Source organism: Acinonyx jubatus, chromosome D4 (genome assembly GCF_027475565.1).
Source record: "Acinonyx jubatus isolate Ajub_Pintada_27869175 chromosome D4, VMU_Ajub_asm_v1.0, whole genome shotgun sequence".
Taxonomy (NCBI): Eukaryota; Metazoa; Chordata; class Mammalia; order Carnivora; family Felidae; genus Acinonyx; species Acinonyx jubatus.
The window spans coordinates 1,460,259-1,488,166 of NC_069391.1; the positions used below are offsets into that span (position 1 = coordinate 1,460,259).

A 27,908-nucleotide genomic window follows, 5' to 3' on the forward strand; every position below is an offset into this window, starting at 1 on the left:
GATGGGCGGGGGGGCCGTGTGCCCCACGTTCGGGATCGAAGCGTGTTTATTTCCAGAAGCGTGACCTTCACCACTATCACCAGCTGCAGTCTCGCAGATCCTGGCAGGATCTGGGCTCCTGACTCTGCGCCCCCACCAGCGCCCGGAGCTTTGTCATTGTTCTGCGGGGCGTTGACAGTTTGTGCTTTGACTCGATTACCCCCTGTCTTTCCCTTGGCAGACAACCGTCTATTATTCCCCCTCAGTGCCTCCTGTGCCATTTGTGGAGACTGCCGGCCTGGGTGCTCAGCCAGCCCCCCGGGCAGGGGAGGGGGGCTGCTCCCCGACGTGGGCACAGGAGGCAGGGCTGGGCCTGGGCCTAGCCGCTCACTGTCCCCAGAGGGTTGAGACCAAAGTTCAGCGGCGGGAGGGGGGGTGGCAGGCAGGGAGCCTGCTGGACTGACAGTGCAGAGCCGGGCACAGGAGGGCGGCCCAGGCCAGTCCCTCCCTTCACAGATGAGGAAACTGAGACCTGTGGTCTGGAGATAGGTATAGACCATACGTTCCACCTCCTGTATTCTAATGCTTGATGGCTGGGCCCTGCCGACCCTGGGGGCACTGCCCCTCCCAGGGTTAGTGCCTGGAGATGGGAAAAGACTCGCCCCTGAGTGCACCCCATGGCCAGGTACCAGCCAACCAGGGGTGGCCCCCACTCCCAGAGCCACTCAAGCTTCCTGCGCTGTCGCTTCCTGTGGAAACCACAGCCCTTGGAGCCTTTAGCATGTGAGCCACTGAGAGACAGCATGGCACCCCATGCTATTGGACCGCAGAGCCTGGTCAGGGCACCGGAGCACCAGAACTACTGGTTCAGGGGGCTCTAATGACAGCTCCCCGGGGCCCCTGCAGGTGCAGATCCTGATGGCATCCTGCAGCTCCGACCAGCTTTTGCCCTCCCGGTGCCCCCTCGCCCTCAAGGGTCTCCTGCCCCTCCACTCCTGCCCCCGCTGTCAGGCCTCCTGTGGTCGGTCACGGGGGGGGGCCCCATGCCGAGCGGGTCACTGGGAGTTTGGTGAGCGAGGCGTCTCCCGAACCCAGCACCTCTCCGCCTGGGGACACAGCGCCTTATGACAGCCGTTGGGTGGGGGTGTCACCCCCAAGCCAGCTCCTCGGTTGCACCCCCACAGACCGCGGCCTGGCACGCATCCGCCGGTGGTGCCTGGGGTCCCGGGCACCCCACACCTCCCTTGCTCCGTGGCCCCAGCAGGTCCTGGGCGGGTGAGCCGCAGCCCTGCATCGGTGGGGACTCAGGACTGGAAAGGTGCTTGTGTTTCGTGTGACGTGGTCCACTTAGGACCGAGACGGCCCCTCCCAGAGCAGAGGACGGCGGGGTCAACCTGTCGCCAAGTGGCTGGCCGCCACTGGCTGGTCACCCCGCCGTGGGCTTGCTTCCCCAGGTAAGGTCGGCCACCTGGGGCCTCCCAAAGGACCAGCGTCCCCGCACCCTTAGCACTAACCCTGAGGCGACAGCATTCACTTGGCAGACTTTATTTTTTTGGGAAAAACAAAAAACCATGTACCTCTTGGGTTGGAAAGGACCCACTGACAACAGGGCAAACACGTGTGAGCAATAAATATGCTTGTACATTCAAGTATGTGGGGGCCCGAGGGGGGCCCGTGTTCTGGCATCTGACCCCCCCACCCCGGGCTCCCACCCACACCTTTCAGAGCATCAGAGTCCAGGGCCCCCAGGCCGTACTGCAGGGTGGGGGTCCGGCCGCCTCCCCTGCCAGGAGGGCCTCTGAGAAAGATGGAGGGAGCCCAGCTGGGGCACCGCCTGAGGAGGACGTGGCCACCTCACGCCCTGGGGGCCGCGGGGCTGTGGGGGGGGGGGGGGGTGCGCTCTCCAGAAGGGCTGGTGGCGGGCCAAGGCAGGGGCCTTTCCTGCGCAATCCCGTGGGTGGGCTTGGCTGTGTGGGGGCTGGACCCTCCCCATAGAAGGCAGTGATGTCACCTTCCCAGCTTGGGGTGCAGTGAGGGCTGGGTGCCCAGGGTTGGGTCGAGCTGAACTCCCCCAGCTTTCACTGCCAGCCCCCGGCCCTGCCGCGGTCCCTGTCCTGGGCCTCTGTCCCGTCCTGCTCTGTCCCTGGGCATCGGAGCTTGGAGTTGAGGGGTGTCACAGCCCATCCCACCCATCCACTGCCCCTGCCTGGTCAAGACTGGGTGCCGGCTGGGGGGCTGAAATGCCAGGACCTGGCGGCTCTGTGTGGGGGCACCTGGCCTGCCTCCGCTGCTGTGCCAGGTTCCAGGCTGAGACCACCTCGCACCTTCTCTAGCCTGGGGGAGGTGGGAGGGCCGAAGGGCTGAGAGGGACCCCTCCCTGTGGGAGAGAGGCTGGGACTGGGGCAAACAGGTTCCATCATCCCAGGACCACCTCTGGGAGGACGGAAATGTCCGTGTCACTGGTAAGCCCCACAGAAGAGCCGTCAGAGGGGCCTTTGGGGATTTAAGGGAGGCAACAGCATCTTCACATTTGCCAGGCAGGATGGAGCTGGGCAGGGCAGGGGGGCGCCACAGAGGGTTTGGATCCAACAAGCTGCAGGCCTGGGGCAGGGGGAGAGCTGGGCCTGGGGCAGGGAGAGAGCTGGGCCTGGGGCAGGAAGAAGGCTAGACCTGGGGCAGGGGGAGGGCTGGGCCTGGGGCAGGGGGAAGGCTGGGCCTGGGGCAGGGGGAGGGCTGGGCCTGAGGCAGGGAGAGAGCTGGGCCTGGGGCAGGAAGAGGGCTAGACCTGGGGCAGGGGGAGGGCCGGGCCTGGGGCAGGGGGAAGGCTGGCCTGGGGCAGGGAGAGAGCTAGACCTGGGGCAGGGGGAAGGCCTGGCAGGCCTGTGGGAGGCCCGTGTACCACCCGGGGGCTGCTCTAGGACAGGAGCACAGCCGCCCTCCAGGGCAGCCCTGACCTGAGCCTGCCACCCTGGGAGGGAGCCGATGTGGGGGCTGTGTGCCCAGCGTCTGCCACAGTGGAAAGGGCCAGAGGGCTTGGAGCCTGTGCTCAGCCGTGGCCTCCAGAGGAACGGGCTTCTGGGCAGATGACCGTGAGCCCTCCGCCCCTCACCCCCCACCCCGGCCCCCAGTCCAGGAGCGGGGGTGGGGCCGGCCTGGCTGCAGTCACAAGGCCTTAGGTGGCGCCAGGCTGGCACTGCTGTCGGGGCTCGGGTCTCCCGCTGACCTCCTGCTCCGGGCTCCCGGCGAGGTCAACCCGCTGTTCGTCCATCCGCTTGGCCTGCACCCTCTGGATGAGGCTGAAGAAGTCCTCGTCAGGCATGGTGGGGCCTCGGGGCAGCACGTCGGGAGGCGGGCAGCGCTGGTCGTCGATCCTGGCGGACTGGGCAGACACAGACACGGGGGTTGGCCTCGGAGGGCCCCCCCCAGCAGCTGGGCCAGTGCTCGGCGGCCTCGGGCACCACTCCACCACTCCCAGGCGGGGGCCACTGTCCAGCTGCAAGGCCGGCTCGGGAGGGCCTCCCTCCGTGCACCTGTACCATCAGCTCCGCGGGCACACCAGCAGCCCCGGCCCCGGGGGCGAGGGGCCTCCCCCCCCCCAGCTAGAGCTCCTGTACTGTGAGGGGCGGCTGAGGACGTCCGGGGTGACCTCTGGGGGGTCCCGGGAGGGGCCTCAGGTCTGAGCACTCACAGGCACTCAGTTCCCATCCGGCCCGAGACGGAAGGACCAGAGCCAGCTCCCGGCGGGAGGAGCCCCCATCCAAGACGAGGACAGAGGGGCGCCGGGCCACCTCGGGGCTGGGGTGGGGGCAGGCGGGCGAGCGCCCCCAGCCTCCCCCGACCGCAGGCCCACCTGGCACTTGATGAGCATGTTGAAGAACTCGTCCCCAGGCTCCTGCGGGTCCCCGTCGGCACGCAGGTGTCCCAGGTTGTTGTGGGTGATACGGAGCCCGGGCAAGCTGCCTACGCTGGCACGCTGGTCGTCCAGCCGGCGGCTCTGCGAGCTGGCGATCAGGTCGAAGAACTCTTCGGTCTGCGGGGAGGCCGTCAGCGAGGGCCGGGCTGTGGGGGACAAGGTGCAGGGAAGGGGACCCCACGAGGCGGGTCAGGCTGGAGCCCAGTCCAGCCCACCACACTCCTGGGCACACGGGGCTCCCGGCGGTGGCTCCGCGGATCCCGGCCCCCGGCTGCTCTCAGCTTCCTCTGCCATTTGCCCCACACCCGCTCTGGGGGCTTCTAGAAGGTGCCGGAGGAAAGCCTTACTTCCCACACCCGCTCCGAGACGGAGATGCCCTGACACGGTGTTCCGGAGGGCGGACATGATTACACACTTCCCGGGACGCAGCCTTGGGCGAGCGGGGGACGAGGAGCTCACAGTGACAGGGGGCACTTTTGCAGCTGGTGCGCCCACCCCTCGGGAGCAAAGGCTCAGGGGGGCACGACGGTGGAGGGAGGGGGCTGAGCCTGGCCCAGCCCCCCTCAAGGACAAGAGGAGCTCTCTGGGTGGAGGCGGGGGCACTCACCGACCCTCTCCTCCAGGCTGGGGGCGGCGGTGGCCTCGGCGGCCCCGGGCTGACCCTCCTCCAGGGTACAGCGCTGGTCATCCATGCGGCTGCTCTGGAACTTGCTCAGCAGGTCAAAGAAGCACTCCTCGTCGGAGGACGGGGCCCGAGGGATGCTCTGGGGGGCAGGGGCAGTCAGCGCCGGCTCTGGCCCAGCCCCTCAGACCCCTGCACACCCCCGAGGGAGCCACGCGGCCTGGGACAAGGTTGGGACCCTCACCCCACCTGCCCCGCCTCCGCCATCCTCCCAGACGTGACGTTGCCACCCGCCCCCTACCTGCCCCAACGCGGTTCAGCAGCCGCCACCGCCCCCGGCCCCGCCCCTGGACACTATCACACACCGTGGCAGCCCCCGCAGTGAGCTCCCCTCTGCCCACGCCTCTGGGGCTCTGGCACCCAGCACAGCACTCCCCAGCGGCTGCTGAATGAACAAATGAAGGAGTGAGTGAGTGACGGGGCCCTCGGCAGGCAGCCTCACGGGCCATTTTGTGTATCACACTGGTCTGTACCAGGGTCCTGGCAGCAGTGACGGCGGACCCAGAGGTGCCAGCGACATCAGGTCAGATCTCCAAAGGCAAGGAGCCAGAGCTGGGGGAGGTGAGGCCTGCTGTGTTCCACCCTAGTCCCATCCCTTCTGGGGTTTGGGTCCTAGACCAGCGGACAGGCCCAGAGGATGCAGATGTGCGGGGTGTTCAGGCTAAAGCACCCTCCGCGTACTGGCCAAGGTGACCAGGATCTGCTCTGGATGGCTGGGGGGGGGCAGAGTCAGGACATGCTGGGAGCACAGGGACTCTGGCAGGCACTGTCAGTGTTCAGCCTGGGTGGCAGGAGGGCTGACCCTGGGGGACCTGCTAGGTCCAGGCAAGCCCCACCGATGGGACCAGGGAGGGGCAGTGAGAAGCGGGAGACTGGGCCACTGGGCCTGCCTGCATCCCAGTTGGCAGGGGGGCCTTGGACAAGCCCCCTCCCACGCTGAGCCTCGGTTTACACATCCATAGGAGAGCAAGCTGGAAGCACCGGTCTCTTGGCCCCCCCAAGGGCAGGCGCCCCCACTAGCCTCCCCACGTCTGATCCAGAGCCCTGAGTGCTGACTGACGGATGGGGTGGCTTCCGGAGATCACCTTGGCTGCAGACCAGTGCCAGCCCCACGTCCTCCCTGCCTCCAGTGTCCCCTGCCCGGCCCTGTCCTTCCCCCTCCCAGCTGGCTGGTGGCCTCCTGGGGGCCCCTCAAAGCTGGGCTCCTGGAGACACCGCACAGCAGAAATGTCACCTAGGGGGGCCTGGCTCGGTCCTCGAATTCCCGACAACCCCTCGCCAGCCCGCTGCAGACACTGAGGGAGGCGAGCTTGCACACCTCCAGCCAGGGGCAGCCCCAGGGACCCCACGAGCAGGCCCAGCCTGGGCTCCCAGGTTCAGAGCCGGGCTCAGGCTGCAGGGCCACAGGGGCAGGGAGGGACAGCGGAGTGGGTGGTTCTGTGCGTGAGACCTGCCAGCAGGTGGCAGCTCGGAGGACAGAGACCCCGGCCGGGCTCTCAGGTCCCCCTCCCCGCCCCCCCCCAACCTCCTGTCCCAGCAAGGCAGGCCTAGAGCCAAGGCTGGGGGTGGTTCAAGATCCCCCCGACTCACGACTCTGCTCTGCTGCGCCCCGGCCTAAGACCCCACAGATCCCAGGGCACAAGGCACAGAAGGCTCAGGGGGCACCCCGGCCAGGGGGCTGCACTTGGTCAAGGCCTCCTGGGGGAGCTGCAGGCAGGATGGCCAGGGCCCAGCATCAAGCTCCGCACTGGTGGGGGCCGCACAGGTGCCTCCCCCGGGGAGGTCGCTTGGGGCCCCAGACTCAGCCAGGTGTGGGGGTAAGCACAGCACCACCCCACCACAGGGGACAGTCCCTGCTCCTGGCCCCCGACACTGGCATCTGGCCCCAGCTGGGGCCCCCCCAGGTGGACTGTGGGCCGGGCGAACAGAGCCAGGCCCCTCCCGGGAAAGAGGTAGCCCTGGGACCCCTCTTCTCTAGACACACGGGCCCCCAGCACTCCTCCAACCCCCCGTGGGCTGACCTCGGGGCTCAGGGGCACCCCTGAAGTAGGGCGGTGTCTGCCCAGAGGCTTCTCGGGGACCCCAGCAGCACAGCAGGGGGCTGGGCCGAGAGGGCCCTGTGGGGCCATCCAGAGACAACCCCACAGCAGAGCCATCCTGGGCCACCTGTGAAGGGCTGGCGCTCCCCTTGTTGGGGGGGTTTGGGGCTGAGGCTGCAGGTGCACAGGGTGGGGCTCCAGACAGCAAGGAGGCCCCGCCCCCCTCGATTAGGACAGCACGCCGGGTCCTAACAGGACACGCCCCCACCTCTCCTCTGCCCCTGCCTCTGGCTCCTTCTGTCTCAGGGGGTCTCCGGGCCCCTCCTGCTGGAGTGCCAGCCCGGGTCTTGCAAACCCCCCGTGCCCCCCAGGCCCAGGGCTGCCCCCCTCCAGTCCCCCAACCTGCTGGCCGGGGTTCCTGAGGCCCCAGGCCCCGAGGGGCGGGGGAGGTGGCTGGACTGGTGCACCAGCCCAGGAGGAGAGCTCCGCTCTGCCCCCATCCTGCTTCCCACCGGCCCCTGTGCTCCCTGAGCCTCCCCCTGTAGGGGACCCCACACTCACGCTGGGCACGCAGCTCCCTCCAGCAGCAGCGACCGGGCGCTAAGCGCTGTCTACTGTGGGGTGCTCCACCATGCGGTGCCCTGCCGCCTCGCTGCCCCTGTTGGCTCAGCACTTAAATAGGACCCGGGGGAGGGCCGTCCCCGCCCCGGCCCCCCCACTGCACTCACTTGCTCCCGCGGCCGCGCGCGAACACACGCACGCACACACATGCACACGCATGCTCTGCAAACATGGAGGGCTCCTGCTGGGGCCTATGGGAGGGGGGTGGTCATGCCAGAGGGGCGAGGAGGACGGAGCCTATCTGGAAAGCGGTCGCCCTGCTGACGGAGGGGCCCGGCTTCCTTCCAAAGCCGAGTCAGCCCAGGAGAAGCCGCCTCGTTCTTCAGCCCTGACTCCCCAGGCTGCTGAGGGAGCCAGAGGGATGCTTTCCCAGGGGCAGGGGCAGGGGCCGGGCGGCCACCACAGCCCCCGCCACTGGCCACGGGATTCCCCTCCCTACACTGGGAGGTCTGTGGAGTCTTGGCCTCTGGCCTGCCGGGGGGCCGGCCCTGGGGTGTGTGGGGAAGCTGGCTGGGGGCGAGGGCAGAAGGGGGAAAGGTGGAGCCCCCTGGGGCCCTCTCGGTCCCGCTCCTTCTACAGGGAGCTCAGAGCCCCAGGAGGAGGGCCGGCCCGCAGTTGTGTCTGCAGGGCAGGGGGAGGTCTGGGTCCAGGCCTCCAACTGGGGCCAGGCTTAGCGCTCATAAAAATTTCCTCCAAAGGCGCCCGCATTGCCCAAAGCCCTGCTGCCTTCTCAGAGGAGCTGAGCGGGGGTTCTAGGAACTGACCTTGGAACCCCAGTTTCACCATTCCTAGCTGTGCGCCCTCAGGCTAACTTCTTTGCTGCCCCGTGCCTCAATCTCCCCTCTTATGGCTGTTGAGCCCTGGCTATTGTTTCTGTTTGGTAGACGCACCTCCCTGCCCCCCGCCAGCGGCAACAGGGACACGGCTAGGGCCAGGTTACCACGTGAAAAGGCTGTCCTGTTCCAAAGCCCCCTGTGGCTCCCTGGTAGCTGGGGGTCCTCCCCTGCCAGGCCCTTTCTGGATGGACCCCAACCTTTGAGTCTAGCCCAGCCCTCGACCACACCCAGTCACACCTCCCAAGACCCCCAAGTCCCCATGCGCTGGTGGCAAGGCCCCTGCACTGCTCGGCTGGGGGTCCCCAAACGCACAGTGCAGGCAATAGCCCCACCGTCTGGGGCCTCCATGGTGGCCCCATCTCCTCACCTCTCACTCTACGGACACGGGCTGGCAGGTAGTGCTGGGGGAAGATGGGGTTGGCGGAGGCCCCCCAGGCTCGTGGGAAAGATGGGTGCAAAGCAGCCATCGGGGGGCTAAGAATACCAGCGCGGCGCCCACGCCCCTCAAAGGCTGGGAAGGTGCTGATTAAACCCTCAGAGGCAATTATTTTTAGATCGAGTCCCAGATATTTGGACCCAGGGGTTCTGCACACGGGGAGGGGGGATGGTCCAGGCTGACCTCTGAACCTGGACTCACTGGGCACGTAGGTTTGCAGCCTGTACCTCCCAGACCCTGACCCGCTTCTAGCAGCCCAGACAGGCCAGCTCAGCCTCCTGGACACAGTGGGACACCTGCCAGGCAGCAGGAGGCCCCCTTCCCTCTGTCCCCCATCTGTCTGACCACCCGCCCGTCCATCCCTCACCGAACCGTCCCCCAGGCCCCGTCCGTCCGTCCACCCCTGTGTGCTGCACACCCAGGACAGGGCTGCTGGCCGGCCCCGAGGGCCCGAGCTCCCCGCAAGCCCGCCCTCCGGAGCCCCATCCACAAGGTCTCCTGTCCTCTGTGGCCGGGCCTTGCGGAGGCCGGACGCAACTGGCAGAACGCTGTCTGCGCTAAGTGTCCTGCACCGTCCATAGGTGCCATGTCCGCCAGGCCCCGAGGCAGCACAGGGCCATGGCCTCTGACCCCGGGGGCGGCCCAGGTCGGCCGCTCGGCAGGGCACCCGAAGAGACGTCACCTACCGTGCGAGGCACCTGCACCCGGACGTCCGCGCTGTCCAGCGGGGAGTGGCCGCCCTCGCGGGGCCTCTCAGCGGTCTCCAGCCCCTCCTGGTACTTCCTGCTCCTCATGGGGAGCGGGAGCATGTCCCTGCCCGGCCCCCGCCACTCCCCCAGCTGGTGGCTGTCTCCATTCTGCTCCTGGGGAGAGGGAGGAGGCCAGGCATCGGTGGGGGCTGCAGGAATCCCCAACCAGTGCTCCCATCCCAGGACCCTGAGCGGGGGCTGGCGGGTACAGTGGCCCTGTCTCTCGGACGCACCCAGGCCCTGAGGTGCCTCAGGGAGGAGGAAGAGAGCCTGAGGCCCGGAGGCTAGGAGGCTGACCCTGCACTGAGCAGCCCTGAGCCTTGTCCTGCCGCAGACCACCCCAGGGGCACCCGCAACAAAGCCCAGCACACGCCTGAGGAACCAGAACTCGGACAAGGGAGCTCACTCCCCCAGGGCTACACAGCACCCACCTCCGACAGGTACAGAGTGGGCCCAGAGCCTCCCCCTGCCCAGCTTCTGACTGGTCTGCTCTGCCCGTAAGAGCTCTGCTTCCCCCAGGGCAGAGTCTCGGCCGACAGGGAGCAGGAGGGCACGGGGAAGGCTGGGACACTGGGGACTGTGGCCGGGTGGGGGCTTGGGGGCCTGCAGGTTGCGAGGACCGTGGCTTGTCCCCCGGAGGGGCATGGCTGGCGGGCCCCTGGCGTGAGTGGGAGGAAGTGGGGCCTCGTGGGGGCCTCTCTGGGGGCGGATGGCTGCTCCAGGGTCTCGGGCTGCAGAGAGGGCGCTTGCCCCCCACGGCGGGGATGGGGGACAGACGGGAGCTGGGCTGGGAGGCGGCAGTTCAGCACCCATCACACCTGCCTCGTCAGCCCACTGCCCACGCCCCGGCCGCCCAGCCTGAGCCCCACTCACCCGTTCCAGGGGGAGCCTCAGCAGGCCCCAGGTCTCTGCACTCAGCCTCTGTGTCCTCTTGGGCCTGGCACCTGGAAGACAGGGGGCCCAGTCAGCCTGACACTGACCCTCGGCCAAGAGGCGGGCCGGCCCAGGCCAGGGCCCACCGGAGGGCCTGCACCCTGGGGCCCGCAGATGAACCGCCGACGTCACCGTCTCCACGGAAGCAAACGCAGCGTCTGCACGACCTTGCACGCCCCACCCGGCAAGCAGCCGAGCGTGGAGATGGGCTGACCCTGTAGGGGCCTGGCAGGGGGTCTGGCTGTGCTGCCCCCGTGCCCGCCCTTAAGGGACCCCGTTCACCCCCCACCCTGCACGCACATGGGCAGCCCAGATCCTCCCAGGAGCTGAGCACCCCTCTACCTGCAGACACGTGCTGGGCACCAACCGGGTGCCCCAGGGGCCCTTGTCCAAGCGTGGGGCCGCATGAGGCAAGGAGGCACTGTGGGTAGAGCGAGCAAGGCCTCTAGCGTGGGCAGATGCCCCAGGAGTCATGTCTGGGCAGCACTGGACCTGGGACCCATTACCCTCCCTCAAGCTCAGTACCCCCCCGTCAGACTGAGCCTGCAGGCATGTTGCAGGCACCACACAGGGAGCCCGTGGGAAGCATCGTATGGTGCCTGGCATGTTGTGGACACCCACATCCCACGTCGCAGTGAAGCGTTGCCCTCTGGCTACCCCAGCACTGAGCTCACTGGTGACTCCGTGCCACGGACAGCACGGGGCACGTGCCCCACCAGCGGCAGCAAGGCCAGGCAGGGAGCCCTCAGCTCGGCCCCCGACCCCACCTCGGGCCCCCGGCTCTGAGCCCACACCCACTGCCCAAGACACGGTCCCCAGAGAGGGGCCGCCCGGGAGGTCAGGCATTCAGACCAGCCTGAACCAAATGCCCAGGGAGTCCTAGGAACGGAGGAGATGGTGTGGGCGGCTGGCCTCCGGGCTCTGAGGAAGCTACGCCCTGTTCTCTACCCTCCAGAGGCCGGGTAGAAAAGCAGAGATCTTGGAGGAGGGGCTTCTGTGGCTGCTGTCCAGGGAGGGGACAGCAGGCAGCCGCGTGGGTCCAGGACTTGGGGCTGCCTGCCGCCCCTCCCGCCCCCCCCCCAGCAGGGCCCCATCCCCCCAACTTTGGCCACGTGGTCAGCACCGGGTCTGCCTCTGCCCCCTGAGAACGGCCCCTGGCCACCGGGCCTTGCCCAGCTGTGCAGCCGGAGCCTGACCCCGTGTTGTGAGGCCCAAGGAGATGGGGCAGGGTCCCCACTGCCCATCCCTCCCCGGATCAGACAAGCAGCTCTGAAGGAACAATGTGATCATTCCAACACCAAACTGTCTGGGGGCATCGCCTGGCCCGGGGAGTGATGGGGGGACAGCCGAGCGGTCCTGTGCATGGCCCTGTACTCACCACAGCCAGCGAAAACCCGGCCCCTTTCTCGGCCGCCCCCTGACACCCGGGGGGGGGTCTGACTCGCCTTCCCCACTTTGTCTGCTGGGGCCCACCTGGCTGGACCGTCAGGCCCAGGCCGTGGCGGAGGCTGAAATGTTCCTCTGAGACACAGCTTGTGTCCGGCTCCAGGGCGGGTCCCCTCATGGCCCTCGGGGCCCGGCTAAATGCACCCTCTGTGCGGGCTGCGCGCGCACTGGGGCATTCAGGCCAGAGCCACGCTGGCGGGCTTCCCGCTCCACCCACCCCAGAGGGGAAGGTCTGGAAACTTCCCTGAGCACCACCCCACTCCCGCCTGAGTCTGACCAGAATCATTTCTGTCCCCACCAGGCTGGCCAGGCCCCATCCCGCCCCTCCTGCATGCAGCCGGCCCGCTTAGACGCACAACTCAGCTTCTAGCTGCTGGGCTGTGTCCCTCCAACTCCTTCCTGCCTTCAGTCTCAACTTCCAAAATCCTGGCAGGTCCTCCTTCAAAACAGATCCAGAATCCGACCCCTCCTCACCTTGCCGGGACCTGAGTGTCACGTCCCTCACCCACCTCTCTGCTCTCTTTGTCCCTTATACATGCTGGGGGCCCCGGGGATGCCCATAGGGCCTGGGTGAGATCTTCTTCCTCTGCTCACCCTGCAGGGCCCCTGGCATGGGGAGGGGCTTGCACAGGGCAGAGGTTCTTCCGCTCCCTGCTGCTCCTCTTAGCCAGCCTTACCCAGGCCTCAGGGACTTTGCATGGCTGTCCTCCGTTCAGGCTCACTGCCTTCTCCCCTTTCAGCCTTTGCTCAGAAGTCACTACTATGGGGCAAACGTTTGTGTCCCCCAAATTCCACACTGAAGACCCCACCCCCAACGCGATGACATCAGCGAGCGGGGTCTTGGGGGTGATTAGGGTTAGCTGAGGTCATGAGGGTGGTTCCGGGGATGGGGCTGGTGCCCTTATGAGAAGACACTGGGGACCTCCCTCCAGCCCCACACCACCCCTGCAAACCGGGAAGAGGGCCGTCACCGGGACCGGCCGTGCAGGCACCCTGCTCCCTGACCCGCAGCCTCCAGAGCCACAGGAAGTGGACATTCATCTTTGCAAGCCGCCTGGTGTGTGGTGTTCTGTTCCTCGGCCGAGCTGAGGGCGACAGCGGCCTCCACGCGGCCCACGCGGCACGCCCACCCGGCCGCTCGGCTTTTTTCCTCCCCAAGCGCTTGCTCATTCCCAGGCACGCCTTGTTTTTTTGCTTATCGCTGTTTGCCACATACTGGTCGTTTCTGGCTACCTTTGCCGGTTACGCTCCCCGGTGTGTCCCAAGCCTGGCTTCAACGGGGCTTTGCACACCAGGGGACCTGGGAGGCCTGACCCAGTCAGGCAGCAGTGTCAGGACTCGTCCTGGGGCCTCTGCTGGGATGGGGGCTGCAAGGCTGCTGAGGTCAACCTGTAAATTGGGTCCCCCAGCTGCATAAAGGGCCCTTGTTTTATCAGGAAAGAAAACCCCTTGGGTCCCGGCCTCCAGGACCAGCCACGGGCCACGCCCACCGCGGTCCCCGCCCACCGGCCCCAGGCTTCTTCCCTCCCAGAAGCAGCCTGAGGCATCTTCCCTGGGCTCCAGGTCGAGGGCTGGGTCAACACCCTTCCCTGGCGCTCACCTGGTCCCCCCTTCATCCCCCCCCCCCCCCCCCCCCCCCCCCCCCCCCGCCAAACGGCCAGGCTCGACACACGCCAGGGCAGCATCCCCGCCCCGAGGGGCAGTTTCCAGGCCAGTGCCCACGTTCAGTGTGCACTGGACAAATGAGTGGGTGAGTAATGCCACCCCTGTAGGAGACTCCTGGGGCACTCCGTCCACAAGGCCCTGGCCCCGCCGGGCTCACCTGAGTGGGGGGGGCTCCTCCACGGCGGCCCAGACTCAGCAGCCGCATCCCCGGGCCTGGGGCCCCCACACCTGCCTCCGTGGCCCGGAGCAGGCTGCTCTGGAGAAGGGCCTCTTCCCGGCCGCGGCCGGTGGCCCAGCGCTGGCAGCCTGGCAGGGAGGGGGCTTCCGGGGGCCCCGGCTGGGAAGGGTCTGGGCACAGGGCAGAGCAGCAGGGCTGGCGTGGGAAGGACAGAAGCTGCCTTGTTCCCGGCACAGCCCAGCCCTCCACCCATGATGCGCCCCCCTTTCCTCAGCTCAGAGAAGAGGGAAAGTTGCCGGAGAACCTGGAGCTGGCCGCAGCCCCCGGGAGCCTTTCCAGAAGCCCTCCGGGCCGGGCCCTGCCCCCACCCACTGCTGGGTGTCGCAGAGGGCGGCCTCACAGGGCCAGGGGCTCCAAACAGAGTTGCCCACCCTCAGAAAACCCCCGCCCAAAGGGAGCCACGGTCTTGTACATCCTGGGGCAGGGTGGGGGACAGAGGGGGGCCCTCCCCCATCCCATCCCTTGCAGCCACATCACCCCAAAACAAGGGTGGCCGGGGGTCCCAGAAACCTTCGCACCCTCCCTTCCGTCTCAGCCCCTGAGGCGGGGTGGGGACACGTGCCTCCCCTTGCCCAGGACAGGCATCGTTAGAAACCCTGGAGCCTCTCCACCGCGGCCAGGTGCCACTTCCCGGGGCCTCATTCTCTGCAGGCCTGATGTGCTCCAGGTTGGGGCAGGTGGGTACCCCTAGGGAACACAGCCACGAGGGGGTTGGGGCCAGACTCCCCGCAGCCTGGGGTCGGTGCAGGCAGGGAGGGGGCAGCTAGTGCCCTGTGCAGAGCCCCACACCCACCTGCAGCCACGGGGGAAGCAAGCTCGGGGTGGCCCCCCCCCAGCCCCCTATTTACCCATTTGCTCTGCAAGGAACATCCCGCCCTGCGTGCCTAGCAATGTTCACCCACATGGGGCTACAGCAGCCCGGGACTGAGATCAACATAGCTGCCTCGGCTGGTCCCGGGGCTCACCTGAGTAGCGCCCCGCCCGGAGGGAGGCTCTACATCTCTGGCTGACTCAGCCTCCCCCTCCGGCCCCCAGGCCCAGCTCTGAGCCCAAGGTTGGGGGGGTCCTCAGCCCTTAAGGGGATGGAGCACGGAGGGAGGGGCAGTGAGTGCCCCTCCCTCCTCCTCCTAGCCAGGGGATCAACCTGGGGGGCTCAGAGTGACTTCAGGCCCTCGCTGGCCCAGAGACCGTGAAGCACCAGCCCGAAGGCCTCCCGTTCAGGACACACCTTCGCCCACACCGTCCCTGCCCCCGAACACCCCTTTCCACCCTGTGCTTCCCAATCTCGGATTCCTAACCTGACCTGGGGAAACAGGGCCCCTCGTCTGTGCCCCGAGCACCCTGGACACCCGGTCACCCCCCGCACCCCCGGGGGGTCCAGAGCAGGGCGGAGAAGTGGTGTGGACAGACACCCCCAGCGACGGGGGCTTGCCACCCTCCCTGGCAGTTCTGTCACAAGGGCTCCTGTGGGCAGAGGCCACCTCCCCGTAGACCTGCACCCGGAAGCCCAGCACCGTCCCGAGGCCCAAGCCTTGAGCTCTCCGGGCGGCCCTCCCACCACACCCCTGCCCACCCAGCCCGGGACTCACCTTGGGCCTCGTAGCCGGCCAGGTCGGGCTTCTCCGTGGCCGCGGGGCTGCTCAGCCGGCCCAGCACCAGCTGCAACTGTGCCACGTTCATGCGGGCCGTGAGCTCCCCGTTTCGGTCCCCGATCTGTAGCCAAGCAGGGCCAGATTGGGGGGCAGGTGGGCTGGGGGACTCCTATAGACAATCATGAGCCCTGCGCCTCCCAGGGAACCAGGCCTCCCTGTGCCCCAGGGGCGCCCCTCACACCCCAGAACGCTGGGGGCGCCGCGTGAGGCCCTCCTTCCCGAGCGCCCTCCCGAGGACAGGTGGTCTGGTCCAGACTCCAGCTTTCTCGGCCCCTTGGAGCCTCACGTGCACCCCTCAGGCACCCCCAGCTCAGAGCAGAGGCTCAGCAGGGGCCGAGAAGTGCAGAGAAGTAAGGTGGGCCCGGGCCGGGCCTCGACTGAAGCTCTGGGGCCGCTGGGGTGCCCCCACCCGTGCTCAGGGGGCTGTGGGGCCGGCCCTGCTGGTGGCCCCGGTTGGCAGGGGGTGGGGGACTCTCCTGGCCCGAGCTTCCCTGCTCCTCCCCACCGCCTGGGCTCCGGTGGGTCTCACCCACAACAGACACGGGGCCGTGATGGGTCTGGGCAGGTGCTGGGCATGTGCTGGAGGGAGGTGGCCGTGCTGCTGGGGCCAAGGAGAAGGATGGGGCGGAGGTAAGAGGGCCAACCAGAAACCAGGGAGCCGGAGGTCACCCGTGATGCCCTGTGGCACCCGGCCGTGGACCACCCAGACCTCAGTAGGAGGGTCCTGCGTGCAGACAGGCTCTCAAAGACCCTGTCTACCGTCCCCAAGGTGTCCAGCTGGAAGGTTCCAGGGGAAGAGCCCCAAGGGCAGCCTGCGGTAGGTCATGCCCACCTTGCCCTGCCCGCAGGGAATGCCAACACTTCAGGTGGAAAGCAGGCCACTGCTCCCCTCCCCCCACCCCCTGGCTACACCAGATAAGCTGCCATCAGGCGTCTGCAGGCAGGGGGTGGCGCCCCCCATCCCCCCCCCCCGCCTCCAGTGCACAACGGCAGCCTGGAAAGGACGGAGGAGCAGGCTGGGCGAGAGGCGCCCTGCCTGGTCCAAAGGGAGCTGAGCAGCACCGGGGGAGTCTCCAGCAGGGGGGCAGGCCTGGCTTACCTCCTGGGAGATCTCCAGGTGCTTCTTGGCGAAGGTCAGGGCCTGTGCCGGGCTCCCCATGGACACGTAGGCATTCCCCAAGCTCCAGCACGCCCGGCCCTCTCCCACTCTGCCAGGGAGGGAAACTGAGTCCACTTCTGCAGCCCCCAGGCCGTCAGGCCGGTCCTGACGGGAGCGCAGCAGGCCCCGCCTGAAGTGCCCGCCTCGGCCTCCCTCGCCCCCTAGTGGCCGGCGAGGCTCTCACCCCTGCGGCTCCCTCCACCCTTGGGTGCGGGGCAGTCCCTCGGGTCATTAATCTTTCAATTCGGGTGAAAATCACAAAGCGTAAATCTAACGGATTAAGCGCGCCTCGGCGCGTGGCACTGTGCGTGCTTACAACCCACGGCCATCGCCCGCGATCCGCTTCCGAAACACCGCCCGCCCCCACCGCGCGCGGACCTGTCGGCCAGCTCCTGGGCGATGAGCAGGTGCCGAAGGTGGTACTCGGCCGAGCGCTCATAGTCCTGCAGCAGAGTGTAGGTGTTGCCCAGGCTGTAGCAGGCCTGTGCCTCCACCGCCTGGTCCTTGAGCTGCCGGGACAGCTGCAGCGTCTTCCTGCGAGAGGGGGAGGCTCAGCCCCAGCAAGGAGGGCTCCGGGAGCCCTCTCTGGGGACGCGGCGCTGCTCACAGCCCCCAGCCGAGGGGTGGACGGAGGGCGGGGGGGGCGGCGGTCCGCCAGCCCCGGGATCCCACTGGGGTGTCTCTGGAGCCCCGTCACTGCTGGACCCGCACTGGCCAGTCACCTCCCCACCCCGAGCCTCCGCCCTGCATGGGGGACGGGGGGCAACAGCACACCCCAGCCCGGGCTCCGGACGCCCGGGACCTGGTGCTGACGACCCGGCCTGTACCCGGTGGTCACCACTCTGCTCCTCAAGCCAGGAGGCGGCTGGCAGAGCATCCTCCCAGGAGCCCGTGTGATCTCCACCCTCTGGGTCCACACACGGAGGATTATACCCGCACTCCAGAGGTATCGTGGGGCGCAAACACAGCTCTGGGGTTCCCCCAGTAACTGGCACTGGGAGGCCCTCAGCCGCGGTTAGCTGTGTCCCTGGCACAGAGCGGCTTCTGCCCGCACTTACCGAGTGAAGGGCACCATAGTCCTTCCTGTCCCCGGCAGCCCCAGGACCCTGGCTTTGTCAGTCTGCCCTTCCAGGCTGTGGCCCAGAACCCCCCCGTCTGGCCCCTGGAGAGGCTGGGAGGTCAGACCCACCTCCCGACCTTGGGCTGGTGTCCAGGGGCCCCCTCCCCCGAGCTGGGCGGGTGGGGTTGGGCAGGGGTGGGGGCGGGCGGGCAGGCCTGCCTACTTGTAGTACTCGGCGGCCACGTCAAAGCGCCCCAGGAAGATGTGGGCGTTCCCCAGGTTGCTGTACGCCCTCCTCTCGGCCGCCTTGTCTCCAAATTCCTTAGCAATGGCCAGGCGCTGGGGACACAGACCCGAGGCCCAGGTGGTCACGGAGCAGCCCTGGGACCCGATGTGGATGGCGGGGGTGGCCTCCCCGCCCAGCGTGGCCAGCCCGAAGTCTGCACGTCTGGCGAGAGCAGCCTGGGACCCTGAGCCAAGCGCAGACGAAGCGAGGCAGCTGGCCCCCCACCCCCGCCCCGCAGGAGACTCACCTCCTTGTGGAAGGTCGTGGCCTCCACGAAGCTCCCCAGCAGGTAGTGTGTGTTGCCCAGGTTGCCATATGCCCTGCCCTGGGCCGCCCGGTCGCCCAGCTCCTTCACGAGGGACAGGTTCCTCCTGGGGGTTGCATCTGTCTGAGCCGTGGCCCTCTTGGTGCGAGGGAAGCAGGGGCTCATGACCCACCCGCCCGGCCAGAGGGGATGAGCAGGCAGCCTCCGCTCAGCTCCTGCTGGGAGCGTGCCCCAGAAAGAGGGCAGCTTGGGGCTCTAGAAGAGTGGCTCTAGGGAGCCACTAGAAGAGGGTGCTGCCTGAGCTCCGAGGCTCAGGTCAGGGGCTCCCCGGCCCCAGACTTTGGTTTTCGGGTGCAGCCTCTGTCCTCTTGCACCAGCGTCCTCCCCAGCACAGAGGCTCAGCCCAACATCCCCGCCCTATTTCCAGCCAAACGTTTTCTAAATGCCACGTGTGGCTTTTGCTCGGCCGTTTCCCTGCCTCTCCGCGCTGCTGTGCGTGAGTTATGTGCGGGAAGCCTAGGAGGCCTGAGGGTGGGTGGGGCTGGGGAAGGAGAGCCGGCCTGGCTGTCACCACGCGGGGGTCTGCAGAGAGGTGATGGGGCCAGATGTGGGTGCTCCGTGCCTGGGATCCCGCGCCCACCGCAGCGGCTCGGGAAGCGCTACGGCCGGACCCCGGCCTGTGGTGCCCCCACCTGCCCCACTCACTCATAGAACTCGGAGGCTCTGCGCAGTGGCTCCCGGACATGGGGCGGCAGGTGCCCGGGGTCCTGTGCGGCGTTCCAGGAGAGCTGCTTGCCCTTGGCGTGGTACACGTTGCCGATGTTGTACAATGCCCTGGCCTCCCCGACCTGAAGGTGGCACCGAGGTTGGCCCTCCGCAGACATGGCCCCCAAGGAACCCCCTGGCCCCAGACCACTGTGCCTGCAGTCCCCCAAAAGCAAGGACTTGGAGGGGGGCCGTCATCAGGTGCAGATGTGGGAGTAGGGCCGGGACCCCAAGAAGGGGTGAGGTGTGTTTGCACGTGGTCGCCACCCTCTGGGCACGGGGCAAGCGAACGCTGCCTCCTGGTGGATGGGCCTGGCACCTGCCCCCTTGTCATCTACACCATCAGGGCGACCAGGTCCCTCTCGGAAGCCCGGGGGAAGGAAGGCGCGCTTGGCCCACACGCCTTGAGCTATGACCTGGGGCCGGCCGTCTTGTTCCCCTGCCCGGGGTCACGGCGGGGGGGGGGGGGTCACAGAGTAGGTCAAGGGTCCGGCACCGGGCGGGGCCCACGGCTGTTCTACCCCGGCTGCCGCGCCACCCTGTGTTCCTCTGGAACCGGAAGGAGGGACGAGGGGTGCTGGCAGGTCTGGGGGAGCTCACATGGAAGACGGGGGGCCGGGCCTCAGCCCTGCAGGTGGGGGCTCGGCAGGCAGCCTGGGAGCTGCCGACCTACCTTGTCCCCCTGCTCCCGGGCGACGTCCAGGTGCCGCTGGCAGCACACAATGGCCTCGTCAAAGCGGCCGAGCACCTTGAGTGTGTTGCCCAGGTTCCCGCTGGCCTTGGCTTCCCCCATGCGGTCGCCGATGGTCCTGGAGGGCAGGAGGCAGTGAGGAGCCAGACTGAGGGCCAGCCGGGACCCCGAGCCCAGCAAGGAGCCCGGGCAGGGGCGGGCGAGGCCTGGCAGGACCAACCCGGGGGCGACTGGGGGCGATGCCGGGCGGGGGTCTCGCCGACGGCAGGCGAGGTCCCCTCGGGCAGCCCCGGGCAGGGAGCCCAGCTGGGGATCGCTTCTCGGCTGGGCCCAGCCTGTGGCCGTCGGGGCTCAGAGAGGTGCCCCGATGGAGACCAGCAGAGTCGGGGGGGCCTGACAGTGGGAGTAACTTTTGACACACCCGCCAGGTGCTGAGGACACCGCGTGCGGCTCACTGGCCAGGGAGGGGCCCGTGGGCAGGGCTGGTGGGAGCCCTGAGAAGCTCCGCTCCCACCCGGGTTTGGGGGGGTCTGGCTGCCGACGGGTGGGGAACAAGCAAGGAAGGGTGTTCAGGGACGAGAGCAGCTCGGGTAAGGTCTGGAGGCCAGAGGGGAGTGGAGACGCTCAGAAACACAAGTGGTCGCGCACCCCCCCCCCCCCAGTCCCAGGGACAGGCACCCACGTGAGAACACACTCAGGACACCAAGGGACACCCATGTGCACACACATGCACACACACACGCCTCCCCTGAAACACAGCCCCTGGGGGCACTTGGCAGGCCCCGCCCCCTCCCCCTCTCCCAGGTCGCGGGCGCCCGAGCTCCCGGCACTGCCTGTGCCGTGACGGCCCCTCCCCGAGGCGGGCCGCGTGCTCACCGGGCCAGCAGCAGGTCGTGCCTGTGGTACTCCAGCGCCCGGGAGTACTCCTTCAGGTAGAAGTAGGCATTGCCCAGCTGGCTGTAGATGGCGCTGAGAGTCTTCAGGTCCTCGGTGCCCACCTGCACCGCTGCCTCGAAGAAGGCCGCGCCCGCCTTGAAGTCCCCGGCCTTGCAGAGACGCTCGCCCTCCAGGGCCAGCTCCAGGCACGAGGTCTCCATCCTGGGCAGAGAGAAGGAGTCACGGCCTGCCCCTCACGCAGTCACGCAGGGGCCCCGTGCTCCCCCGTCATCGCTGGGACCACGGGGCCCTCGGGTGAGGCCACGCCTGTGCGCACAGACGTCGACGTCTCTGGAGAAATGCCCAGAAGCACGTGCAGGGTCCAACAGCGTGCCCATCGCCAGGCTGGCACCTGTGCGGCTCACCCGTGCCCGAACCTCACTGCACGCCCCTCACGACCAGGGCTCGGGGGCCCCCGGGCAAACGTATGAGTCCGTGACTATGGCCAGACCCTCAGCCCACGACGGCCAAGCTCCAAACACAGCCTCCCCTCAAGGCTCAGCCGCCCGGGGCGAGGGGCCTCCCTCCGCCCCCGCTCCGGGACCTGGTGCCGCGTCAGTCCTCCAGAGTAGCTCCAGTGGCCCGCGACAGCCCTCGATCCTCACCAAGGACAAACCAAGGCTCAGAGAGGTTCAGGACACCAGTCAAGGCCACATGGGCAGGACCTGACCCTAGCCCCTCCCCCGTCCCACATCCTCTGCCGTCACCTCTCCGGGGTCACGGCTCCGTCTGAGCTGTGGGTCAGCCCGCCCCCAGAGCCGAGAAGCGTTCAGCTGCTGGCCACAGCTGCCCGACGAGACAGCCGCTCCCCCACGCCCAGGGTGCTACTGTGGGAGGGCATGACAGGACCGTGTGCCAGGGTAGACCCAACCCCTGGGACACTGCTCCAGACTCCTGCCCATGAACCCAGCCCAAGTCCACGGGCCCAGGGCCCCACACCACCGCCAACGCCTTGACCAGAGGCCGGGCCAGCCCTTCATGCCTCCACCTTCCGGCAGGGGCTGCAGAGAAGCTGTCCCTTACCCTTGGGCTCTGCCAGCCCATGGGGTGGGGCCGGGGCCCCCCAGCTGCTACCCCGGGCTCTGTTCACTGGGGCCCCATGGCCCTTGGGCCTTGGGCGAGCTGCCCTCAGGACATGGCTGTCAGGGGAGCCTCGTGTCTGGGGGTCACTCGATCAGGCTGGCCCTGGTTCCGGCCCTCCCTGCGAGGGGGCCCGGGGTAGGACACTTCATCACTCAGAACCTCGGCCTCCTCCTCTGGCCTGTCGTGGCTGGTCCTGTGAGTTCCACGCTCAAGGCCTGACCCGCTGCCTTCTAGGGCAGGAGAGCGGTCAGCGGAGGACACAGCACACAGATACCATGGGGGCGGGGAGCGGGGCCCCAAGCTGGAGGGGGTCCCCGGCAGGTGGTGGGAGGAGCCCAGTGACCATACACGCACATACACGCAGCCCTGGAAAAGTGGGAGACGTGTTCTGCGTGGCCGAGGGCCAACCCAGATCACCGGAGTCCGTGGAAAGCCCACGGGTAAGGGAAAGCGCCCACGGCAAAATAGCGCACGCACCCCCAGGCACTCGCCCCCTCTCTGCGTTGTTAGAGTCCGCGGTGATCAGCCGTTCCTGGGGGACAACACACAGGGCCCCTCGACAAATCCACGAGCTTTGTCTACGGCACTGCTTCTCAGCCGCTCTAACCAAACACGCCTTTGATGCAAAGCCCCCCCCTTGCCCAGCCTCGACCCCCCCACGTTGGGGCCACGCCTCCTGGGAAGAGTGGGCTCCGGAACCCCAGCAGCGCCCTGCCGCCCCCAGATTCAGGCAGAGCCTGTGTGGCCTGTCAGAGAGCAGGGTGCCGGAAGCTCGGGCCTCCTACCCACGACGCCCCAGGAAGGGCTGTCGGGAGCCTACCAGCCGCCCCCTCCCACAGCCAGGGCCGCGCACCGCGCTGTCTGATGCCGGGAATGGACCTCTCCGCCTGGGTGACTTGGGAGGACCCGGGGCTTGGGTGTGAGACACTGGTCTCAGAGCCAAACACGCCCTGCTGGCTCTGACAGATAGGACGCGGGGAGTGGCCTCCCCGCCCTGCTGTCCCTGCCTAGCTAGAGACAGGCATTGCCACCGCCGCGAAGGAGGTTTCTGGTGCACGAAGGGCCTGGAGATGGGGGTACACTGATGAGGTGTCCAGCGTGGCCATCCCGAATCACAGATTGAGGGGGGGGGTCTGACCTGGGCCCCGGTAACGTGAGGAGGCCCCCTGGAGAGACACCGGCCGGCGTCCAGGGCTGGAAGCCCCCGCCCCCTCCACTGACCCCAAGAACCTCCCACCGCACCTTGACCCCCGGGCCGCCCCCCCGGCCCCCCGCACCTCTTCCTCTGCAGGTGACGACGCATCTTCTCCACATACAGCCATAGCTCCAGGCCCACGGGCAGCAGCAGGGGGCGGGGGCGGGGGGCACCGTATACCACTTTGCACACGGCCTTCTCTGCCAAGCTCAGGGCCACGGGCTGGCCCTCCGCGGGGGCGGCCGGCATCGCGGGGCGCCAGGCCTCCCGCCTGGCCGGCCAACTCCCACCCCGCCTTGGCCGTTGGTCCTGGGGACGCGCCGGCCTCGTGGCTCCCCTGCCTCCCCCCACCCCAGAGTGGTGGGCTAAAGGCTCTGGCGTCCCAGGCTCCAGGAGACCCCAGGTCCTTGGGCAGGTCGTCCGGGGCCTCCCGGGGGCTGAGACGGATCAAGGGATCAGGGCGGCTCAGAGCCAGGGATCAGCATCGTCAGCAAGGAGGGCAGGGCCTGGGGTGGGCAGGCGGGCGGGGACGAGACTCTCGCCGCCTGACCACTCGCCCAGCTCAGCAACGGGCTTTGGGGTGGCAGAGGGCTCCAAGGCCGTGCAGCTCTAGCCCCTGGGAAGAGGACGGGGCACAGCTCCAGGGTCAGAGGGAACTGGAGAGCCAGGATGGGCCCTGCTCCCCAAAGCCACCCGAAGTCGAGGAGACGGAGGAACCTGAGAACCAGAGGAGGGTGGGGGGGCCAGCCCGGTGTAGGGTCTCAAGGCCAGCATCAGCCTGTGGGCCCTGCAGGCCCTGCCCACTCTGACAGGTGGGGTCTTGGAAGGGACTGGGCAGGTGAATATGGAGGTGGGATATCCCAGCTACCTGCCCGCACACATGAGTGTCCAGACCGGGCACCCTCCTCCCTGCCCTGAGGCTTCTGCCAACGCCACCCGTCTACACCTCAGGACAGCTCAGCCAAGGGGCACAGGGCAGGGCCCAGATCACCTCCTCCTTACCCAGCTCCTATTAACAAACTGGACCCCCAAACCCCACACCCTCAGAACCACCCCAGGGCCCTATTCCACCTGAATGCAGGCCACCCTGTCTTGTCTCCCCTGAGGCCTGCCCAGCCTGGCCAGGTGCACCTCCCTACTCATCGAAGAAGACTCCAGAGCCTTTGTCCCCCAACACCACCTGCCAAGCCAAGGGCCACTGAGAGCCCCACTCTCAGGGGCTCTGGGCGGGGCTGGCTGGAGTCCTCAGGGCCTGGGGCCTTGGTCTCAGCTCCCCACCAGCCTCATCGCCCCGACCCTGGGAAGGGCAGCGCTCCCACCTGGGAATAGATGCCTCATGGTCAACCTGTAATCTTCCAGCCCCCAAGGAGGTCAGACCCACACCTCTGGGACCAGGCTGTGGGGGTCCTGCCCACCCAGACAGGGCCACAGCCCCCTGCACAGACCCACTCGGATGCGGTGGCTGCTCTTCCTTGCAGGGCCGACCAGGCCAACTCTCCCAGTGGCCAGACCACAGTGGCCGGGAGGCGGGATACTGTCTGCCAAGCTCCCGCCGCCTGCCCACAGACTTACCGGTTAATAAAATGGTATCGACTCCCCAGGGGCCAGTCTTACTGTTCCAGCCACCGCATCATGACCACACCCCTCAGCCTCGCCTGGGCATCCGAGACAGCATCCCAGGAGAAGCCATCAGCCCAGCCACACCCGGACCAAACTGCCCTGCTCTCCATCAGGGCTCCCGTCCCCGCCTATGTGCCCCACAGACTCTGTGGGGTCCTCCGGTGCTGACCACCACGGCCGGTCTGCAAGCCAGGCCCCCGGCTCCTGCTACACATGACTAACTGGGGGCTGTGTCCCCTTAGCTCCACTCGCTGCTAAACATAGTCACCGTCCTTCTTCCCTAGAGATGTCACCCACAGGCTGGGCCACTGGGCAGATGCCCCAGGGCCCCTGCCCACCCCCTCCCGTTGCCCCCAAAGCAAAGCCACACTGACTCCCTTTCACGTGGGGATTTTGGGACAGCGCGGGGCAGGCAGCGCGGCGGGAACAGGAATTGCGGGTGGAGGGGCACCTAGCTCGGGAAAGCACCTGAGGTTGTGTTCCGAGGAAACCATGGGGCCAGGCCATTATTCCCCAGAGGCCCTGCCAGGGCCAGTGCCCGGGGGCACCCATGGAAGGAGCCCATGGGGACGGGTGGGCAGCAGGACGGAGCAGCCTGGGTGCCCGACCCACTCCTGAGGATGCCCCTGTCCGGGTGCCTCATGCCTGGGGCACACCTCTAGCGGGTCACCCCACAGTGGGGGTGCTCACCACCTGCTCTCCCCTTCCCAGTTCCTGGGACCCTCAGCTGCTGGCCTGAAAGGGACAAGGAGAGGGCCACCCATAGCTTCCCCATTTTCAGGGGCCTCTCAGCCACCAGCCCTCCCCCCATCCCTCCCCGAGGCCCTTTCCCCCCAAACCCCTCTCCAGGCACGAGGGCCCAGGTGCGGTAGACCAGGGTTGAGCGTTATCTGCCCCAATCTCCTCTGCCTCCCTGACCAGCTCCCCTCCCGGAGCCCCGCGTGGGGACGTGCTGGGCCTGCAGGCACACTCACGCTCAGGCCCTCTCAGTGTGCGTCCCAAGCCCACGTTCCCCCAGACCCCCACTTTATAAGAACTGAACTCTGGTGGGGCCCGGGTGGCTCAGTCGGTTGAGCGTCCAACTTCGGCTCAGGTCATGATCTCGTGGTCCGTGGGTTCGAGCCCGTCAGGCTCTGTGTTGACAGCACGGAGCCTGGAGCTGCTTCGGATTCCGTGTCTCCCTCTCTCTGCCCCTCCCCTGCTCATGCTCTGTCTGTCTGTCTCTCTGTCTCCCTCTCTCAAGAACGAACAAACATGTAAAGAAAAGAAAAACACTGAACTCTTGTCACCGGGAGGAAACTGGCATGGGAAGGGAAGCCACTGGGGGTGGGCTGGGCCTGGCCTGGAGGTCCCCCCAATCACCGTCTGCCGAGTGCCCAAAGCTGTCACGGGGCACCCACGCGCTGGGTGCCACAGGGGGGCTTCCCCGGCCCGAATCAAGGAGGTAGACAACCTTCTGCCTGCCCCAAGGTGCCGCCGTCAGTCTGTCCCCCCCAGCTAGCAGCCCCCACCTGTCAGAGGCCCCCACACACGGCTCCCCAGCTCCCACCCTTCCTGCAAGCCTCTGAAAGCCCGCTCCGAGCACGAACAGCCCTGCCCACACCTGGCCGCGGCTGCACAGACTCCCCAAGGGCCTCCTCGCGGGCGCTGCGGGAGCGCCGGTGGCTGTGCACCCCAAATCTGTGCTGGGCTTGCCCGCTGGAGCTCAACGCAGGTCTCGGCCTGCCAGGATGCCAGGCTGGGCTCGGGGCCTCCCCCAACATCCCCTCTGAGCTCGGTCCCTGCCGCGCTCCCCTGGGCCAGGGTCCTGTCCGGCATGTCCCCGCCAGGCCCCAGCACCAGCCCGCACCCCAGACTCCCAGCGAGGCTGCAGATGTGGATGCGCCCCATGAGGACCCCACGCCCGGCGGTGCAGGGGCCCCAGGGCTGAAGCTCCCCGCTCCACACGCGCGTGCACTCACACACGCAGACACACACAACCAGCTCGGCCGTCCCCACAGGGGTGCTACGGGGGGGATCCCCAGGTCAGGCCTCCAGCGGCAGCTGCCAGCAAACCCACCTGCACACCCCTCCCCCTGCACGGGGCCCAGGAGCCCGGTCGGGGGCCCAGCACTCAATCCTGGGACCACACAATGGGGGCTGTGTCTCTGACCAGTGGCACAGAGACGGAGGTGGGCGGAGCCGCAAGGCCCCCTACCCACCACCGGGGCCTCGTTCTACACGTGGGGGGGTGGCACCCAACAGAGGCTTGCTGCTGATTCGCTGCCCGGCCGGGGCTGGACGATCCTCTCGGGCAAGGCTAGGCCCCTTGAAGGCCCAGCAGCTGGGGACGCTGCCAGGTCCCGGGGATGACGCTGTCCGGCCAAGTCGGGGACCTGTCGGGGCCCCTGGAGGCAGCCGGGCCTGCCTCTGGGGGTCGCGGTCAATGAGTGGCCCTTGCCCGGCACCCGTGCCGACTGCTCTCCTGGCCACCTGCACTCACGGGCAGAGTCCATTCCCCTCGGAGGACCCTGTGCCCACCCGGGCCGGGCACATGGCATCACGTGTGAATCACCCTCGACAGGCCCGGAGTCACCCAGCAGGCACGCAAGGCAGGTGGGCAGGGCCACCCTGTCATCCCTGACGAGAGCGTGAAGCACCGAGCACAGGGCGCTGGCATCATCCTCGAATCTGCCCAGAGGAAGGTGCCTTTTCAGGCGGGCACACGCCCACCCGGCTGGCTGGCTCCGCAGCCCGGGTTCGGGCCTGCCATCCATGAACGCAGACTCGCGCCGGGTCCTCGGGGAACAGGGCCCCACCCAAGACAAAGCCTGGTCCCTCCAGCCACGCTGCCTCCCAGCCAGCCCCGGGGCAGAGGGGAGGTGGTGCCAGGCTTGCGAGGCAAGCTCCACACACCTGCTGTGCCAGGCGGCCCAGCTGTCGGGAGAGCACAGCTGGTGAAGAGGGAGCTCTCGGCCGGCCGGGCCGTGGGGGCGGGGGTCCAGCAAGCACCAGCCCAGCTCAGCCCAACACCCTGACCACCCGCTAATCCTAGACTCAGATGAGCGCAGCCTGGGCTCCCCCCTACGCCCCCCCCCACGCCCTCCCTTACCCCGTGGTGCCCCCTTCCCCCTCCCCACGCGCACTCGCCACGGGGTGGGGGGGCGCCCCCTACCTCTGCATCCCCTCCCCCACCCCGGGTGGCCCCCCCCCAACCCCGTACCCCCTCCTTCCTCGCACCCCCCACCCCGGGCGCCCCCCATCCCAGCACCCCTTCCTTCTCCCCCGCCCCGCGCCTCCACGACCGCCAGCCCGCAGGGAGGGCGCGTCCCCGCCACGTCGCGCGCCCGCCGCAGCCTTTGTTCCGGGCCTCCCGCCTCCGGCCGCCCGTCCCTGCCCGTCCCGCCGGTCCCCGCACGTCAGGACCCCGCCGGCCCAGCCTACCTGGAGTAGAGGCGCCGGGCCGGGCCGGGCAGCTCGTCGGCGGAGGGCGGGGCCGGGCCGGCCATGGGGCCGGGGTCGCCGAGGGCCGGGGCCGCACACCCCGCGCTCGCGCCGCCCTGCGCCTGTCCCCTGCGCCGCCCGCCGGTGGTCCGCCGCCCACCGTCCACCGTCAGTCCGTCCGTCGGTCAGTCCGCCCGCCCGGGGGAGGCGCCGAGGAAGTGATGCGCGCGGGGCGC

At 68.2% G+C, this 27,908-nt stretch overlaps 1 protein-coding gene across 6 annotated transcripts; it reads right to left on the reverse strand.

The window, feature by feature from the left end:
• Positions 1-1,508: 1,508 nt before the first annotated feature.
• On the reverse strand, positions 1,509-27,879 carry GPSM1 (G protein signaling modulator 1). 6 transcript variants are annotated; one of them, XR_008290827.1, is made up of 16 exons: positions 22,712-25,063; positions 20,292-20,513; positions 19,398-19,533; positions 18,665-18,807; positions 17,942-18,065; positions 17,632-17,747; positions 16,727-16,882; positions 16,289-16,397; positions 15,127-15,250; positions 10,129-10,199; positions 9,193-9,369; positions 4,500-4,656; positions 3,830-4,038; positions 2,833-3,358; positions 2,650-2,787; positions 1,509-2,580 (listed from the first exon to the last, which is right to left on the reverse strand). XR_008290827.1 is itself a non-coding variant. In XM_027051725.2 (14 exons), the coding sequence occupies exons 1-14, from the start codon at positions 22,876-22,878 to the stop codon at positions 3,152-3,154; spliced, it is 2,118 nt and encodes a 705-aa protein (XP_026907526.1). In that variant the 5' UTR covers positions 22,879-25,063; the 3' UTR covers positions 1,509-3,151. The 6 variants fall into 6 exon arrangements, 1 of the variants encoding a protein (XP_026907526.1); XR_008290828.1 differs by lacking the exon at positions 22,712-25,063 and adding an exon at positions 27,673-27,879 and having other exon boundaries at positions 1,509-2,787; XR_008290826.1 differs by having other exon boundaries at positions 1,509-2,787.
• Between the last annotated feature and the right edge of the window lie 29 nt (positions 27,880-27,908).